Below are 18,075 nucleotides of genomic sequence, written 5' to 3' on the forward strand. Positions count from 1 at the left end.
TAGTGCAGGTGCCTCACATCTTTGGAGACCCAGGTTCAATCTCCTTCCCCATGCTGTTTGTGTGGACTTAGCACAATCTCTCTGCAACTGTGTGAATTTCCCCTGGGCAGTCCACTTTTTAAAATTTAAATTAGAAATACAGCATGGTAGCAGGCCCTCCGGCCCATAAATATGACACCCAAATGCACCAATTGACTAATTAATCTATCAATGCCGTGAGTCAGGAACATGAGTGGAAATCACATGGTCAGGGGGAGAATTCACAAACTCCTTACAGACAGAAGTAGAACATGAAAGTCTGCAAACATCACAGTTGAAGTAAAAACGCAACGCTGGAGAATCTCAGCAGGGTCAATCAGTGCACTTTATATAGCAAAGTGCAGTGCACTGTTAGCCAGAATCAGACACACACAAAGATAGAGACTGTACAACAGACTTTAATCCACAAAGACTTTCACAGACCCAGGCTGGCTGTGGCTGCAGCAATTTTGAGTGAGGCCTCAGGAGGCTTATATACCAGAGGGTGATTGACACCCGACCGGGTGGGGCTTGATCCATTCAGGCCAACTGATTGACAGCCAGCCAGGTGTTGTCCTGTCCCCTTACACTCCTGCAGGTACAGAGGTTGCCCCCTGCAGTAGGCCAGTGGTTCACCACAACACAAAGATAAGGAATCATAACCAACATTTCAGGTTTGAGCCTCTCATCAAGATGTGAAGGGTTCAAGCCCAAAATATTGGTTGTGTGTCATTATCTTTGCGATATAAAGAACACAGTTTGACCTGACGAGTTTCTCCAGAATTGTGATTTTACTTTTTCTCCCGTACAGACAGTTCCAGATTAGAACCCAAGTTGCTGGCTCTGTAATGGCATTGCGCTAACCATTACTTTCTTCCAACATTCTCAATGCATGTGGGTAAAGTGGTTAACTGCAGATTATAAATGACCCTCTGTATGTGGCATAAAGATCAGGGTAGAGCTAATCTGCATGAAAGATAGACTGGCAATAAATGGGGAAATGAAATTCATGGGATTGATCTGAGAGACTGCATGGACCCAATGGGTCAAATGGTCTCATAAAAAAAAGTGAGAAATACATGGAAATACTAAAGGGGGAAACAAGCTGAAAGAAAAGAGGCTATTTTGCAATCTGGTGAAGTAGACGGAAGATGTTATAGAGTTTTTCGAGGAGGTAACCAAGAATGTAGATGAAGGAAAGGCAGTGGATGTTGTCTACATGGACTTTGACTAAGTCCAACATGGGAGGTTAGTTCAAAGGTTATGACACTAGGTATCCATGGAGAGGTTGTCAACTGGATTCGCAATTGGTTGTGTGGGAGAAAACAGAAAGTAGTACTGGATGGTTGCTTCTCAGACTGGAGGCCTGTGACTAATGGTGTGCTTCAGGGATCCATGTTGTTCAATGATCTGGATGATGATGTGGTAAATTGGATCAGCAAATTTGCTGATGACACAAAAATAAGAGGCGTTGTGGACAGCGAGGAAGATTTTCTAAGCTTGCAGACCAACTGGAAGAATGGGCCAAAAATATAACAGATGGAGTTTAATGGAGACAAGTTTGAGGTGATGCAATTTGGAAGTATAAACCAAGGTAGAACATATACAGTAAATAGTAGGGCACTGAGGAGTGCAGAGGAGCAGAGAGATCTGGGAATTGGGAAACATTGTTCCCTGAAGGTGGTGTGCAGGTGGACAGGGTTGTGAAGAAAGATTTTGGTATCTTAGTCTTTATAAATCAAAGTATTGAATATAGGAGTTGGGATGTTATGTTGAAGTTGTTTAAGATATTAGTGAGGCCAAATTTGGAATATTGTGTGCAGTTTTGTCACCAAACTACAGGAAGAATATCAATAAGATTGAAAGAGTGCAGAGAAAATTTATTAGGATGTTTCCAAGTCTTCAGGAGTTGAGTTACAGGGAAATATTAAACAGGTTAGGGCTTTATTCCTTGCAGTGTATAAAAATGAGGGAATATTTGATAGAGGTTTACAATATTATGAGAGGTATAGACAGAGTGGATGTGAAAAGGCTTTTTCCACTTAGATTGGGGGAGATAAATATGAGAGGACACAGTTTTAAGCTGAAAGAGGAAAGGTTTGGGGGAACACTAGGGGAAAGGTCTTTACTCAGAGAGTGGTGGGAATATGGAATGAGTTGCCATCTGATGTGGTGAATGTGGGCTTGATCTTGTGTTTTGAGCATAAATTAGATAGATACAAGTCTGGAAGATTATGGAATGAGAGAAGGTCAATTGGACTAGTGGAATAATGGTTGGAACAGACTAGAAGTACCGAATTAGTTCTAAGGTTCAATGTGATACAATCTACACATAGGCACTTTGAAAAGAGAAAAGATCAGATCTGACACATCAGTTATATATCTTTACCTCCACTGGGCTTGCTAGACCTGCTGAGTTCATTCATCATTTCTGTGTTCTTACAGAAATGAGGAATGTTTGCAGACTTTTGTGTTTCACTACATTGAACCTCCATCCTAACTGCTTTGATCAAATGTCAAGCTGGAGACTACAGAAAATTTGTGATTAAGCTAACAGTCCAACTCACCAAAGCTTAAAAAGTGATATGGAAGAATTTTAAAACAGACATCCAGAAACAATTCTCACCATGAGTTTCAGAAATACCTTATCCAGAAGTTCCTGATTTCTTTTTATAAATAGTTGTTTTTCTTCAACCCATTTTGAATCCTGTATTCAAATAAAAAGTTAGAAAGGCATGAGGGCAGTAGACCTTCATTTTAATAAATCTAGGACAAGGTCATTTACGAAAATTGGGGTTCACAACATTGCTTTGAAAGGTTTGTGAGAGCATCATTTAATACCCTCACAGTAATGGTTATGATACATGAAGCAAATCTGTTAACCTGGTGCATAGATCCAATCACATAAAAATTATAACAATTATTCCAATGGTAGCTGAAATCTCTGGAATCAAGTAAAAATAAAACCAAACAAACGTGGTTTACCAAAAATAATTATCCATGATACCTGCTGAATTAATTGTCTTTTTTATGGAATGAGATCCAATGGAAGCTGGCAGGCTCTCTTCAGGGCAGCTGCCCATAGCTTTAATATACAGTAGTATTTGTAAATTAAAGCAGCTGATTTTAACTGAAGTTAAATGCAACACAATTTCTCATGGCATTGGCATCAAGAATTGCATTTCATGCACAATTGAAACAGGTGACTGTTAGCAACCAGGGAAACTGCATTAAGCAGGGTGGTTAGATTATTTAACTCTATCTCATTGACAGGATTCCCAACAGTAGTCCTCAAGGACAAGATAGGTAACAGCCTTTTGCGCAAAGGGGCAGATGCATCAATATTTGGGTCTTCCGGCCTCGCCAGCTCATACTCGATGGGGTGAAATGTGAAGCCGGTTGGCACACAACAAACTGAGCTGCCAAGCTCACTTCAACAGTGCACAAGAACTCTTCCCTATGGCTCTCAGTCTGATCCACACTTCCCCTCCTCCTATTAGAAAGCACAGGGCCATGGTCAAGCAGCACAAACCTGCCTCTGCTCAAGGGCCTTTTCCTCACCATCTGCATATGTGGCCTCAACACACACCCTTTGAGATTAAGGCTGCTATAAGTGGACACGAGTGGAAGCTCTATGGCAGGAAGACTAGCATCTGGCAGAAGCCGTCAATGGGTTCCTTGTCACAGACCCAAGTGGCTGCCAGCCTAGATTCATAGTGCCAAGTCATCTGAAATTTATGCTTAATGATTACAGACCAGGCAGGGATCTGGGCAGCTAACCAACACCAATGAATTCTCTGAGATAACCTAGCCTGTGGCACAGTCCAAGCCATGATACACTGTGTGAATTGGTGCCCGTTGATCAAACTGTCTCTATCCATTACACATGGTCATAGAGAATATTACTGCTTGGTTCTGTGAACATGCAAAATGTAATGCACACCAATGTCTTTAGGATATTCTATGTCATATCATGGGATCATTTAGAGCAAGGGGAAAAAAAAATTTCTGTCAAAGCTCGAAGGTGGGCCATTAGTGTGTTCAACACCCTAATCATTCTACTGATCTTGCTGTTCTTCCACATGTGAAAAGGTAAGGTAAGATAGTTCACATCAAAACTGCTCAGTTAAGAAACAATGGAGCCTTTTAGAGGCCCGGAAGAATGTGTTGTGTGCAATTTTCTCAGTTCACACCAGGGATAATGATTTATGTCACCATCTCCTGACAAAGATTTACAAATACAACCAGACAACAATTTATGCATGAATGCTACACTTAATTATCCCCCCCCCCCCCCAGTATAAATTGTAGGAGCAATTGCACTGAACCAAGAGTCCAGACCTATGGTGATCTCTACAGGTGTACTGTAGAGATCATCATGGTTGGTTGCATCAATGTCTAGTGCCAATGCAAGCTAAGGACAAGAAAAAACTCCAGAGGGTTGTTAACTCAGTCTGCGACATCACGGGCAGCAGACTTCACTCCGTCAAAGACATCTACAAGAGGTGGTGTCTTAAGAAAGCAGCCTCTATCCTCATGGTCCTCCACTACCCAGGCCATGCCCTCTTCATTCTGCTACCACCGGGAAAAAAGTTCAGGACCTCGAAGACAAGCTTTCAGCGGAACAAGGACAGCTTCTTCCCCACTGCCATCAGATTCCTGAATGATCAATGAACCAAAGACACTGCCTTTCTATGACTTTTCACACACTATTTTTATTTAAATTTTTTTGTAAGGTGGCTTATATGAATGTTTGCCCTGTGAGGCTTCCACATAATGACATCATGCCACATTGTGATCTGCTCATGACAATAAATTCTGATTTGGAATTCTGATCAGCATCAGTCAGAAATATCAGACTGTGTGTTCTCTGTTTATATATGATGCTTGGACTCTTACCTGCCCTTTCTGAGCCAAGGCTTTTTCGAGGTCATCAATTTTAGCTTTATACCTGAGAACTTCTGTTTGTAATTGTTCGTGAGCCTAATAAAATTTGGAAAAATATAATTAAAGCTGAGTGTAACATTCATCAGCATAGAGTACATAATAACTGACTGGAATCCATTTTCAAAAAATGTGTAACTATGTATCAAAAAATGTGTATATAATTCAAAAATTTGTACCACAGTAATTTCAAGTTTTACCTCAATAGCTCGCTTATTTGAAATTTGAGATTGTGCATTAAAAAAATACATTACAAATTAAACACATTAGTAGAAATAATTAAAGTTCATGCAACTTTTAAATTTAAAAGTAACACTGCAAGAGATGTCTTGGAACAGAATACATCATTATGTTAACACGCAGATAGATCTACAAAAATAAATATTTACTGCTTTATCCTACTGCCCAGCAAAACACTTCTTATCCAATGAACTCTTCTCTAGATCAGTCATTCCCACACTACAGATAAGCAAGGCTTCAATTTTAAAAAAAATCTACAGCAAAATCCATTTCTAGATATTATTTTAACTCGAGTTTACTTTTGATGATGCTGGCTGAAAGAATTACTCTAAATCTCCCAGCCTTATTTCAAATATTGCCCTGGGCTTTTCAATGATTTTTTTAAAGTTTATTATAACAATGTGTAACAGCTACAACACAGTGCAAAGTATCCCAAGGCATACACCAGCCTCCAGGCACAGTGTTCCTTCATCCCATTGACCCATTCATCCAAGTTGTGAGCAAGGGTAACCCTCAATTTCAATGCAAGGTCCCAGTCAACTGACTAACTTATCAGAGGAAGTTTCCATGTCAGGTACATCATGTCTAGACCAAGGCTGTAACTCATTCAGCTCTGACCCACATCACAAATGCGACATATTTCCAAGCTAACTGTCCCATGAGGTCTGCGAAGAGGACCATCAACACAGGTGCACTTCTGAGCTGTGTCAAAGCTGGAGTGCGATTTATCCTCCAATTACTCCAACTTTCAAAGCAAAATCTGATGAGTTAAAATTAATATGCTGAGCTGAAAGCCAGTGTTTAATAACAAATGTGCATTTCCAAACAGCTGTATTCCCAACTCACCATTTTAAACAGCTTATTACTTGAGCAAATTATTGAAAACTTACCTTTGCTTCCCGTTCGGCATCCAGGATCCCTCCTGTCTGCTCCTGAAGTAATGCATAAGCCCTTTGGAGTGCTTGATACTCCCTCGTTAACTGTCGGAAACGAAGCTCAGATTCTTCAGCTGCCAGACTCTTATGGTGAATAAAACATGAATTAGTCTCGTAATATAATGCCCTGAAATCATTGCTTCTACTGCTAACAGGAGGTAGTGTTGGAAGAGCCTTAATGCTTCCTTTGTACAATTGGTAGAAGGTTTCCAAATCATTTGTGCATCAAGCAGAGGCCTGCAGATTGGATCAGAGCAGAACAGTGTAGTTGTATAGGACATTACCAAACAGTCCATGCCCCTTGGCCTACAATGTGACATCAACCTGAGCTTAAGAAAGCCTTTTAAGATAAGGAGTGAAAAGGAATGTGAATAAGGGATTGTACAGAGATGACTGTAATGGTTAGGCTTGTTCACCTGCTACGTCTCAGCTCCAACTGATCTGGGTTCAATCCTGACTTTTGGTGGCGCGAGTGTGGATTTTGCACAATCTCACTGTGACCATATGGGTATCATCAACATAGAACACAGTACAGGCACTTTGGTCCACAGTGGAAAGCCGACCTAATAACCTACTTAAACAACTGCCTCGAATTTCCCAACTGGATTACCCTCCATCTTTCTCAGTCCCATATACTTATACAATAGTCTCTTGAAAGATCATATTGTTCCTGCCTCCACTGTCATTGCCAGCAGTGCAGTCCATACACCCACCATTCTCTTTCATTCCCCCTGTACTTACTCCCAAGCACCTTAAAACTATGTCCCCTCATGTTAGCAAATTCAATGACCTCTGCCCATTCACATGATCAATGCCTCTCATCATTCAATAATGTTTGGTCAACCCTCACCTTCCATTGGTCCAAGGAGAAAAGACCAAGTTCACACAACCTATTCTCATAAGGTATGCTACCCTGTCCAGGAAGCATTCTTGTAATACAAATGTTAAAACATTATGAACATGGTAATCAAAGAGAACAAGGCTGTTTTTTTTTATATCTGGACTTGAGTGCACGAGTGTAAGATGTCAGTTGTATCTTTGTTTTTACAACTTTACAAAAATCAAGTACCCAATGATGTGATCACTCTTCCCCAATTTCTCTTTGCGTTCTTTAACCTGCAATGAGCCAGAAGGGATTCGGCCTGAAAAATTGGCTATCCATTATCTTCTATGAGTCAAACACAAAAGTCTACAGGGACCTTGATTGAAGTAAAAACACAATGCTGGAGAAACTCAGCAGGTCACACAGTATAAGTTATATAGCAAAGATACATAATCAATGTTTTGGGATTGAAGGGCTGAAGCCCAAAATGTTGGTTATGTATCTTTATCTTTGCTAAAGTGTATACTGTGTGACTTGCTGAGTTTCTCCAGCGTTGGGTTTTTCCTTTCATTGCCTTCTATGGATGTTGCTGCTGAGTCATCTCGCTCCTCCACCACATTATGTGCTGCACCAGTCCATCTTTGTTGAGAAAGTTCCACAGAAAATGTAGTGTTGATGCAGGAAGTATTTGTTTAATAAAACAGCCTTTTGTTTGGTATTTCCAGTTCCCACAATCTCAGAGAGAGATACTGAAACCATAGAAACTAAGACACAACTCTTTGAGCATTGGTCTGCCCACATCCAATTATGCACAATTCACCCTTCAAAGGATGCATTTATCTTGGTGAATGGATAGATCAGTGCAGTTCATCTCCAAGGGGTAAGCCATATGAAGAAATTATGTAAATTTAATATTCCCCACAAGTGAGAAAGGAAATAAGTTATATGAAATGCAGGTGTGGTCAAATCAAGTCAGATAAGCATCAAAAGATGCTGTAAACCTGAAATTAAATTAAAAACAAAATGTCGCAATTACTCAATTGATCAGATGTCATCTGCAGAGAGAAAAAGAGTGTTCACGTTTCTGGTCAATGTTCTTGAAATGTTACAGTTCTCATAAAAGGCCAATGGCCTGAAACACTGCTCCTTGTTCTCTTTCCATTGGCAATGCTGACCTGCTGCTTACTTCCAGCATATTTTGTTCTTGTTTCATGCCTGGTCTGCTTCTATCCACATATTCCTCAACTGAAGGCAAAGGGAAACAATTTATGACCTGAGTGAAGATTTCCAGCAAACGTTACTTTAGAAGTCATTTTTCTTGAAAGGATTCTGTGCCTCGTGAAGTCTGCTGGGAAAATACAAAATGCTCAACATGCACTTCATAAATCAGTCTGCAGGTACATGAATCTTGATTCATATCAGGCCAGAGATCAGTTAATTTATTGTGCACTGGTCAGTATCAGGCTAACCAAGCACTTTGCTTATGTGTGGGGAACAAACAAAAATGGCGACGCTGCCGGAGCTGCTGTCATGGTGACGCCGCCACTGGTGCGGACCAGGGAGAGCAGGGAGCAGAAACACAGCACTACTCCACAGGGTCCTACTGCCCGGTTCTATAATGAGGGCTCCAGTACAGGCTTTAAACAGCCTGATAAAGGAGCCGATTAAATCCTCCAACCTCAGGGTCTATAAAGCAGTACCTGAGCTGGATAGGATATCCTGAGGATTGCTGATTCCAGCTGGATGAGCGCAGGTCAGCATAAATGGAGAGAACACCACATTTCCCCCCCCCCACCCCTATTAAGAAGGAGAAGCACAGGAGATTACCCTGGTAGCGAACCAAGGAAGAGCTCACCGGCTGAAGGATCCACACAGGCTGTTGAGATCTTGCGGTCGAAGGACTCACAAAGGCTGTGGGCTGTTTGAGACTGCTCGTGGGAACTAACTAAGATTCAAGAGAGTGCTGAGGGCAAGAATGGCTCCCGTACGGCCTTGGGTGCAGAAGGCCTCCTGATCATGTCAGAGGTTTGGATCGGGGGCTTGGGCCTACTGATGATTGAACTGAGTCTGTGTGGTTCCAGAGGCTAGTGGAGAACAGGAGGCAAATCCATGGACTCTCAGTGACTCTGAATGAACTTTCTTTTGATTCTCTTTCTCCTGTTGTTAGGGGCTCCAGGCATTGCTAATGTTAACTCTTCGTTTGCCTCAAAAGCTGAAGTATATAATGTATATTGCATTTTTAATGGATTATTACGTGACAAAATAAATTTCTGAGCTTTTGATTTATTTAAAGATTAAACACTATGAGCAAATTATCTGTCAAGATGAGCTATTTAGACTCCACGACTGCATCCTGCGGTCTATTTGCAGGTGTCAGGTTCCCTTGAACCGATAAAGCTCCCAATTGTGTAGACTCATTATTTCAGGTTCAAAAGGTAATCAGTTATAATTAAATGAAAAGATTTCTGGCAGTTTTACTTGTATCATTTTTCAGGACATCAGTTCTAAAGTTACCAGCTCAGTGGATGAAGACTTAAACCAGGCTGGAGACTGTATTGTGGGATCGTATTGAAAGTACAGGTCTGGGAGCTTGGGTTTGCCATTGGATTGGACAGGAGGCCGACCGGCTGCAGATGTTGGAGGAGAACTAGAGGCAAATTCGGAGTCTCTGAAGAAGCTCTCTTATGCTTTTCATTCTCTTATTGTTTGGGGGCACCGGGTAATGCTGGTGGCACCTATTTGTGTGTCTTTATGGCTGGCAAATGTTGATGAATTTTGTGTATTTCTACTTTTTGTGCATTAATACATGACAATAAAGGAATCTTGAATCCAAGTCATGGTGAAGACAAGGAGAAGCTGATAGAATGCAAACTGCACTTAACATTAAGCATTTATTCCTCTGGACATTGTTAGCAAAACCATCCGAAATCCCTGATTTCTCTTGAATTCAGTCGTTTTCTATTCTGTCACATGTGCGGGTCTGGAATCACATGCAGGTCAGATAAGGCAAGGAGAGCAGATTTCCTTCCCTGAAGGACGTCTGTGACAGATATCAGTTTTTAATGACAACCCAATGGACTTTCTGGTCATCATTACCAGGATTAATGCGCATTTTTTTGCCATTAACTAACTTACATCTTGACTGATTTCAATGTGTACAACTATGAAGCCATCCAATTTAAAGCTGTAAAGTGACTTACAAATGGTGAAGTGCAAGGAACTAATTAAAAAGTTATGAACTGGTGCAGCAAGTAATCAGCAAGGCTGTCAAAATACTGGCTTGTACACATAGAGGATGAGAATACAAAATGGGACAAAATGATTCATTAGCAAAACAAAGCCTTGTTGACTGCTTCTGGAGCACTAATAATCAGTTCCCAACACTTACGGAAAGTTATCTTGACCTCAAGGCAATTGCACTGGGTAAAGTTCAATAAGAGGTTAAGGTGATTATTCCCAGAATTGCAAAAGTTATGAGGTGATAACAACTTTCAAAATACCTGTATTAAGATGAACTGTTACGATGGGTTTCTGTTGCTTATTAAAGTCTAAGGCAGTGATTTTCAAACTTTCTCTAACCACTCACATCCTTTAAGTCATCCTTATGCCATCGGTGCTCTGTGATTAGCAAGGGATTGCTTAAGGTGGTATGTGAGTGGGAAGGGAAGGTTGAGAACCACTGCTCTAGACCCAATTGTTACTGAAATATTTGGCTTGAGAAAAATTGTCATTGGCCCATTTCCTTTGGAGTTATGAAAACGTGCACATAACGAGTCCAATTAGGTGCGATTAAAACAGTGGTTTTCAAACTTTTCATTTCCACCCACATCCCACCTTAACAAAACCTTACTAATCACAGAGCACCTATGGCAGAGGGATGGTATGTGAGGGGAAAGAAAATGTTTGAAAACCCTGGTCTCAGGCTAGCAGGAATAATCCAGTAATTACCTCGTTGAAATGGGGTTAGGAAGCATTGATCCAGAGACAAAATGGAAGAAATTTTGATGCTTGGCCAATTATTCTGTTTCGATCTGAAATTACCCATTCATCAATTGTTTTACAGTATCTGGTAGAAAATACTGAACGCAAAATATTTGTCATCTTACTGTAAGAAAAGAAAATAAGGTAGAGCAGCTAAATGGTTTATCCCTGATCCAGAACAGGATAAACATAGTGGCAGTCAGTAATCTATAGAACATGAGCAATCAGAAAGCAAATTGATCGTGTCAAATATGCTGCAGGTGAGATGAAGCCTCGGGTCAATGACATTACCTCACCTCATCAAGTGAAGTCAAGCACAGAACCAATGGTTGGCAGCAATAGGGAGTGTTGGTGATAATGGAAGATGGAAATTTCAACAGTAAGGCTTAAGTGACTTTGCTCAGTAAATATGAAGTGTTTTTTTTAAGAAGGTAAAATCAAAAACCATAAAGGAACTGAATCAAAGGCTCAGTTTTTGTAGTAGTTGTCAGAAAAATTATTGGCACTGACCACTTCATGAAACTGGCAGCAATTTCACCAAGCATTAACATGGAAATCACGAAGCTGTGCTTACTTATTCAGTCCGATACCACAGGCTGCACTGTTTGCAGCCTTCTCCAGAATTAAATAAAGTACACAACGGGAATTAATGGATGAGAGTACGGAGTTTAGTGGTCCTGGGCATAACTCAGAGTACAGTCACTGGGAAGAATGTAGAGAGATGTATGTGTTCGTCCCCAATTCTTCCTTGCTCTGAGACAGTCATACTTCCTGATTATTTATCTTATTAAGAATAATAAACATGTTTCATAAATTTTCAGTCCCCAACTTAGACAGGATCATCCTCAAAAATCATCCTTGTTTTGTGAACAATCCCAGAGACTCTGGTGTTTTGAAAAAGCTCTGTATGATCTCTGTGCATCAAATGGAAAACTCTCTAAGCATAACCACACAGTTAGATGGATTGGTTTGGTATTAGGATGGTAGATAATTTTACTAGAGATGTTTAGCAAGTTTCCTCTTGCATGCTACTTACCCTCATTCTCATACCTATTCCAAACAGCTGATTAGCTTGCTAGAACATTCCAGAAGGATAAATCTAGTATTGTGGTGGGTCAGAAGTCATGCTTCAGTCAGACTGGGCTAGGATAATCATTTAGCCTTCCCTCTTCAAAGATTAATAGAGATTAATGCGGAGAGCATAGTGGGCATAGCTGCTAGTGCAACGCTGTTACAGTGCCAGCAATCGGGACAGGGGTTCGAATCCCACGCTGTCTGTAAGGAGTTGGTACATTCTCCCCAACTCTGTTTGGGTTTTCCCCGGGGGCTCTGGTTTCCTAGCACTGTTCGAAACATACTGGAGGTGTAGATTAATTGGGTGTAAATTAGGTGGCACGGACTCATGGACAGAAATGGCCTGTTACCGTGTCAGTAAGTCTAAAAAAAGAACCTGCTGGGTTTTAACGGCAGTCACATTTACTACAAACAGTTAATTCCATCTGATATTCTGAAAATGTGATGGTAGAATCAACTTCTTGTTTTCTGGATTACTGGTTCAGTAATATAACTACTGCAGTATGGAAGCCATAAATGTACAAAGCTTTGATTTATAGCTGACAAATGTGGGGCAGAAAAGTGAAAGAAAATGGGCCAATTCGTGATGGTGATCCATTAGTCTTGCTGCATAACTCAAAATGATTACATATATTACCTCCGTCCTCGATATAAACAAGACTGCTTCATAATTTATAACGTGGCTTGACTCGTGCTGAGAGTCGCCACAAAGATTGAAGATATTTGCAGATCCATTTTCCGCATTCAAGTGTCACAGGATAGGTTAACATTCACTTCAGTTGCCCTTGGACTTGGTGTCTTGCTGGCAGCTGGGATTTAATCTGTGCCAAACTGCATAAGCATGGAAGATTTCCTTTCTGAAAGAAAATCAGCTAATCCAATCGAGTTTTTACAGCTACAGTATTTTCATGCCTACTGTAACTAATATCGCATTTCACTGCAGAACATGCAATTGAAATTAGAAATCACAGCAGCTTCCCTGGAAGATCTCAATTCATATGTCTGCATGATCAATCAGGCCCTCTGGATTGCTGTGGCAGTTGTTTTATCAATATGCTTCCATGCCCATTTAGTTCTGAATTATGCTGTATGATTTGGTTTTAAAGGACATGGATTTGAAACAGAAGTTGATCTCCATTCACAATCAAAATATCCCTGGAAGAACCTGGACCCATTGCAATTTGGTATCACCACAACAGGTACCCAGCAGATGTGGTATCGCTGCGTTAGTCTTCTGGATCACAACACCACGGATGTTAGCCAGTTGTTCATTGACTGCAACTCGGGGTTCAACACCAACACAATAACAAAATGCATACTCAAACAAAAGGATCTGGTACTTGATCCTCAACTTCCTCACTGGCAGAGTCCAATCAATGTGTATTGGCAATATCACCTCCTCGCTGACCATCTACACAAGGGCACCACAAGACTGTCCCTGCTCTCTTCCAGTACATCAATGGTTTTCAACCTTTTTCTTTCAACTCACATTCCACTTTAAGTTATCCCTATGCCATCGGTGCTCTGTGATTAGTAAGGGATTGCTTAAGGTGGGATGTGAGTGGGAAAGGAAGGTTGAGAATCTCTGCTCTAGACCCAAATGTTACTGAAATATTTGGCTTGAGAAAAATTGTCATTGGCCCATTTCCTTTGGAGTTATGAAACTGTGCACATAATTACATGGAGGGGAGTGGATTGGAGGGGTATGGACCAGGTGCTGGTCAGTGGGACTAGGAGGGTGGGGATTTGTTCTGGCATGGACTAGTAGGGCCAAATTGGCCTGATCTGTGCTGTATATGGTTATATGGTTATAATGAGCCAATTAGGTACAATTAAAACAGCGGTTTTCAAACTTTTTCTTTCTACTCACATACCACCTTAAGCAATCCCTTATTAATCACAGAGCTCCTATGGCATAGGGATTACCTAAGGTGGTATGTGAGTGGAAAGAAAAAGTTTGAAAACCACTCCTGCACACTCATGATTGTGTAGTCAGGTTCGACTCCGACTGGAACTACAAATTCGCTGAAGACACCACCATTTTTTGGCTGAATAACAGGAAAAGATGTTGCAGAATGGAGATTGAGAATATGATAGGGTGGTGCCAGAACAATGAATTTGCTCTGAATGCCAGCAAGACCAAGGAGCTTCAAAGGTTCATTTTAATGTTATGGAATAATACAAAAAAAATGTAATATACATGATATACTTCAAATTATGCTTGCTGTGGGGGGGCGTGGCAAGATGGCGTAGGGAACAGACGTGCCTTCCAGACCTCTCCTGACTCTGATTTATTGTTTTGTCTTTAAGTGCCCGTTAAAGTTCTTTTAAAAGTTTATAAATAATAAGAGGTGTTGGATTAGTGCCTAATGGTTTATATGCAAAAAAAAAGTAAAAGAAAATATCAACAGACTGTTAAAAAACTACATTTTCCGAAATTGTCTGAGCCTACTTGTTTTCAAGAAGCCAGGACTCAGCGTAGAATGGATCCAGAGGAGGACGTGCAGAGTTCGGCATTGAAGCTCCGTTTTAAGCCGGTGAGGCTCTCTGAAGGTCGCACTCAACAGCTTTCAGAACAAGGGGCTGGACGGGTGCCAGTGTTTCGCACGGTGGCCACTGCAGGTGTTGTTGCTGAGGCTTTGACAGTTGAATCAGCTGGGGCGCCACCAGCTGGAGAGTTAAAGAGCTGTCATTCGACTGCTACAGTGGTGGCGCTGCAAAATGCATCTTCAATTACAACGGTTTTTCCAGACATCGATTCAGTGAAAATGATTAAAGAGATTTGGCTTAAAGATAACCCTGATCTTCAGTCTCCTGGCATTGCTGGGGGGGGGGGGGACTTTGAGAGGGATTTTTATACGAAGTCAAACTGCTAGAAAAGATACTAAATTAAGGGAAAGGACAGAAGATCCCGTGGTCTCTAAGGAACAGCAAGACCCCATTATGCCTGAATCTACTTCTGTTGAAATGTCTGTTAAGGATCTTGAAGATAAGATATATTCTGTATCGAGTCACTTAGCTAATTTTGTGAACCTGTTTATTTCCAAGTTTAATGCGATGGCAGAAGTCATTAATGGAGCTTTTAAGCTTGAAACCATTGAAAGATTTGAAATGTGTGATCAAGGTTTAGTCGATGCACAGGAGCAACTGCAAGATGAAAATAGAATAATTGAAACATTGCAGATCCAAAATAAAAATTTAGCAAAGAAGGTTGATTATTTGGAGAATCAATCTAGACGGAACTACGTGAAGATTGTTGGTTTGCCAGAAGGCGTAGAAGGACCAGATCCAAGAAAATTTTTTACTGAATGGATTCCACGAGTGTTAGGACTTGATAAATTCCCTGAAGGTTTAATACTGGAACGTGCTTATAGAGTTTTAAGAAGAAAATCTTTTTCAGGACAGAATCCAAGATCTGTTTTGATCCGTTGTTTAAACTATTGTGACAGAGAGACAATTTTACGTATGGCTATTAGAAATGCCCAGCAAAATGCATCTCCTTTGATGGTTCAGAATAATCCTGTTTTCTTCTATCAAGATTTGAGTCAAGAAATTATGTTTCAACGACACAAATTTAATTCTGTGAAAGAACGGTTGTGGAAAAAAAGACATAAGGCAACATTCAGGTATTCTGCGGTACTGAAGATTTTTTAGGATGGAAATTAGCCAAAGTTCTTTGACAATCCTAAAGAGGTTATGGACTTTGCTCAATCTCTACCAATCATGCAGTTTCAGGAACGATGTAGTCCTTCAAGGTCTCCAAAGAGAGTAGAGATGTAAGGTGGGATCCAGTTTTTTAAAAGAAATGGAAGCAATGGTGACTGAAGTGGTAACGTTGATTTAAAAAAATAAATCTTTTATCTTTTTTTTTGAGAAGAGTTTAAATAGTTTAAATAATGATGATAGTTTACCTCCGACCTGTTTTTTTTTCTTTTTAATTTTTGGGTTAAGAAGTGAAGGTTTTTCTTTATTTTTTTTTAAATAAATAATTTTTTTTAACTCTTTTTGTTTTCTGATTGTAATTGAGAGGGAATTAGGAGGTTTTTTTCTCTCCATTTTTTTTCTCTTTTTTGGGTTTTTTTTTCTCTTTTTTCTTTCTTTTTTAAGAGGATGATGTCACAGAAGATAATAAGTCAAAAATTGAGGATGTTGAATTAGATGAAGAGGAAGATGAGGGGAAAGGTGATAAGAAGAAAAAGAAGAAAATTAAGTACAAATACATTGAAGGAGAAGAGTTTAATAAAATTAAGTTAATTTCGATAGAGAATTTTGAAGATGTTATAAATGAAGAATATGGAGAATTTTATAAGAGTTTGAACTTTTTTCTTTTTTTTCTTTTTTTTATATAAGGGGAGGGGAAGGGAATAAAAAAGTTTATCTGATTGTTTTTCTAAGGGATGTTTTTGTTCTCTCGATGAATTATAAAGGAAACTTGGTATTAATGGAAATTCTGTATTTATGTATTATTAATTATGATTTTTTGTATAACAGATATGTGGTTGATATATGATTTTAATATTTGGACTTAGTTTTAAAGTGGATTTCATTTGTTAAATACATGTATTATGTTTGATTATACATTATTTTAGCATTATTTTAGTATTGATATTTTTTGTTGTTGTTAGTAATTGTTTTTGTTGTTAAGTTTTATCCTTTTTTTTGTAAGTGTGGTTTTTTCTATTTTATTTACAACATTGTTAATTAATTCTTCACTCTTTATTTTGGGGGGAGGGTTGGACTAATTTTAAATTAGATGATTAATGTTGTGTTATAATTATTGGGGGGGTTAATTTGTGTAGTTTAATGATGTAGTATTCTAATTTTTATTATCTTATTTTTTTATTATTTCTTTAAATGTAATTTTTATTTTATTCATGTCATAAAATTTTAAATAAAGGTTAAAAAAAAACTTATGCTTGCTGTAAAGGCAAACTAAGTGTCACCATGAGCAATGCCAACGCCCCCAGTAACAATTTTTTATTTTATTGTAAATTTAGGCATACAGCACAGTAACAGGCCATTTTGGCATGATTCCATACCACCAAATTTACACCACATTAACCTACACCCCCCAGAAACCGGAGCCCCCATGGAAAACCCACACAGACATGGGGAGAACAAATAAACTCCTTATAGACACCGCGGGATTCAAACCTCGGTCCCGATCGCTGGTGCTGTAAAGGTGTTGCACCATCCACTATCCCAACAGTGCCGCCCAAGGGAAAGAGAAGCAAAAGAACACACTCCCAATCAATCCATTGGCAACCTGAGTTCCAGATCCAAACCTTCTGATATTTTATTGTGGACTTGAAGAAGGGGAAGTTATGGGACATTACAGAGGTGGAGAGGGTTTGTAACTTCAAGCTCCTGGATTCCATTTTTCAGAAGACTTCTCCTTGTCTTCTTTAATTTTATTTATGTACAACAAGGTAGAAGCCAATTTTGTGCCATGCTGCCCAATTACACCCAATTATCCAACAACCCCATATTTTTTGGAGGATGGGAGGTAACCAGAGCACCTAAGAATTATCCATGCAGGTCATGGGGAAAATCTGCAAGCTCCTTAGACAAGTGCCGGATTCATACCCAGGTCACCGGTGCTGTTTTAGCTTTGTGCTAACTGCTTCTTGCGACAGAAATTAATGCTATTGCCTCTCCACATCAGGAATCTAGATTTGAATGGCACCTCTTGCATAATCTGTGTAGGATTTGCACATTGCCCCAGTGTTTCATGTGGACTTTCCAAACAGCACCAGGTTTCCTTCTACAACTCAAGAATGTGCTGGTGAATACAATTAATTCAATGAAATAACCCCATTGCATTGGTGTGTGACAAAGTAATTAAAAATGTTGTTAGTGGCTCTATGGAGTGGGAATGACTCGGCATACAAAGAAACTATGGGTGAACTGAATTGGGTATTTTGCTTCAGTCTTCACCGTGAAAGACAGCAGTGACGTGCCAGATATTCGAGAGAATCAGGGGGTAGAAGTGAGTGCAGCCACTATTAAAAAAGGAGTAGGTGCTTGAGAAGCTGAAGGTGGATGTCACCTGGACCAGAT

General features: G+C 39.8%; 1 protein-coding gene across 3 annotated transcripts in view; it reads right to left on the reverse strand.

The window, feature by feature from the left end:
* The window catches only part of jakmip2 (janus kinase and microtubule interacting protein 2), a 97,840-nt gene that overhangs the window by 34,862 nt on the left and 44,903 nt on the right, over positions 1 to 18,075 (reverse strand). For 2 of the 3 annotated variants that reach the window (XM_069897812.1, XM_069897813.1), the window contains exons 9-11: positions 6,093 to 6,221; positions 4,918 to 5,001; positions 2,663 to 2,725 (exon numbers count right to left, since the gene is read on the reverse strand). In XM_069897812.1, coding sequence (XP_069753913.1) covers positions 2,663 to 2,725; positions 4,918 to 5,001; positions 6,093 to 6,221 — 276 coding nt within the window. The remainder of the gene's footprint in view (positions 1 to 2,662; positions 2,726 to 4,917; positions 5,002 to 6,092; positions 6,222 to 18,075) is intronic. The other variant, XM_069897814.1, reaches the window with a different exon arrangement.

Source organism: Narcine bancroftii, chromosome 9, assembly GCF_036971445.1.
Source record: "Narcine bancroftii isolate sNarBan1 chromosome 9, sNarBan1.hap1, whole genome shotgun sequence".
Classification (NCBI taxonomy): Eukaryota; Metazoa; Chordata; class Chondrichthyes; order Torpediniformes; family Narcinidae; genus Narcine; species Narcine bancroftii.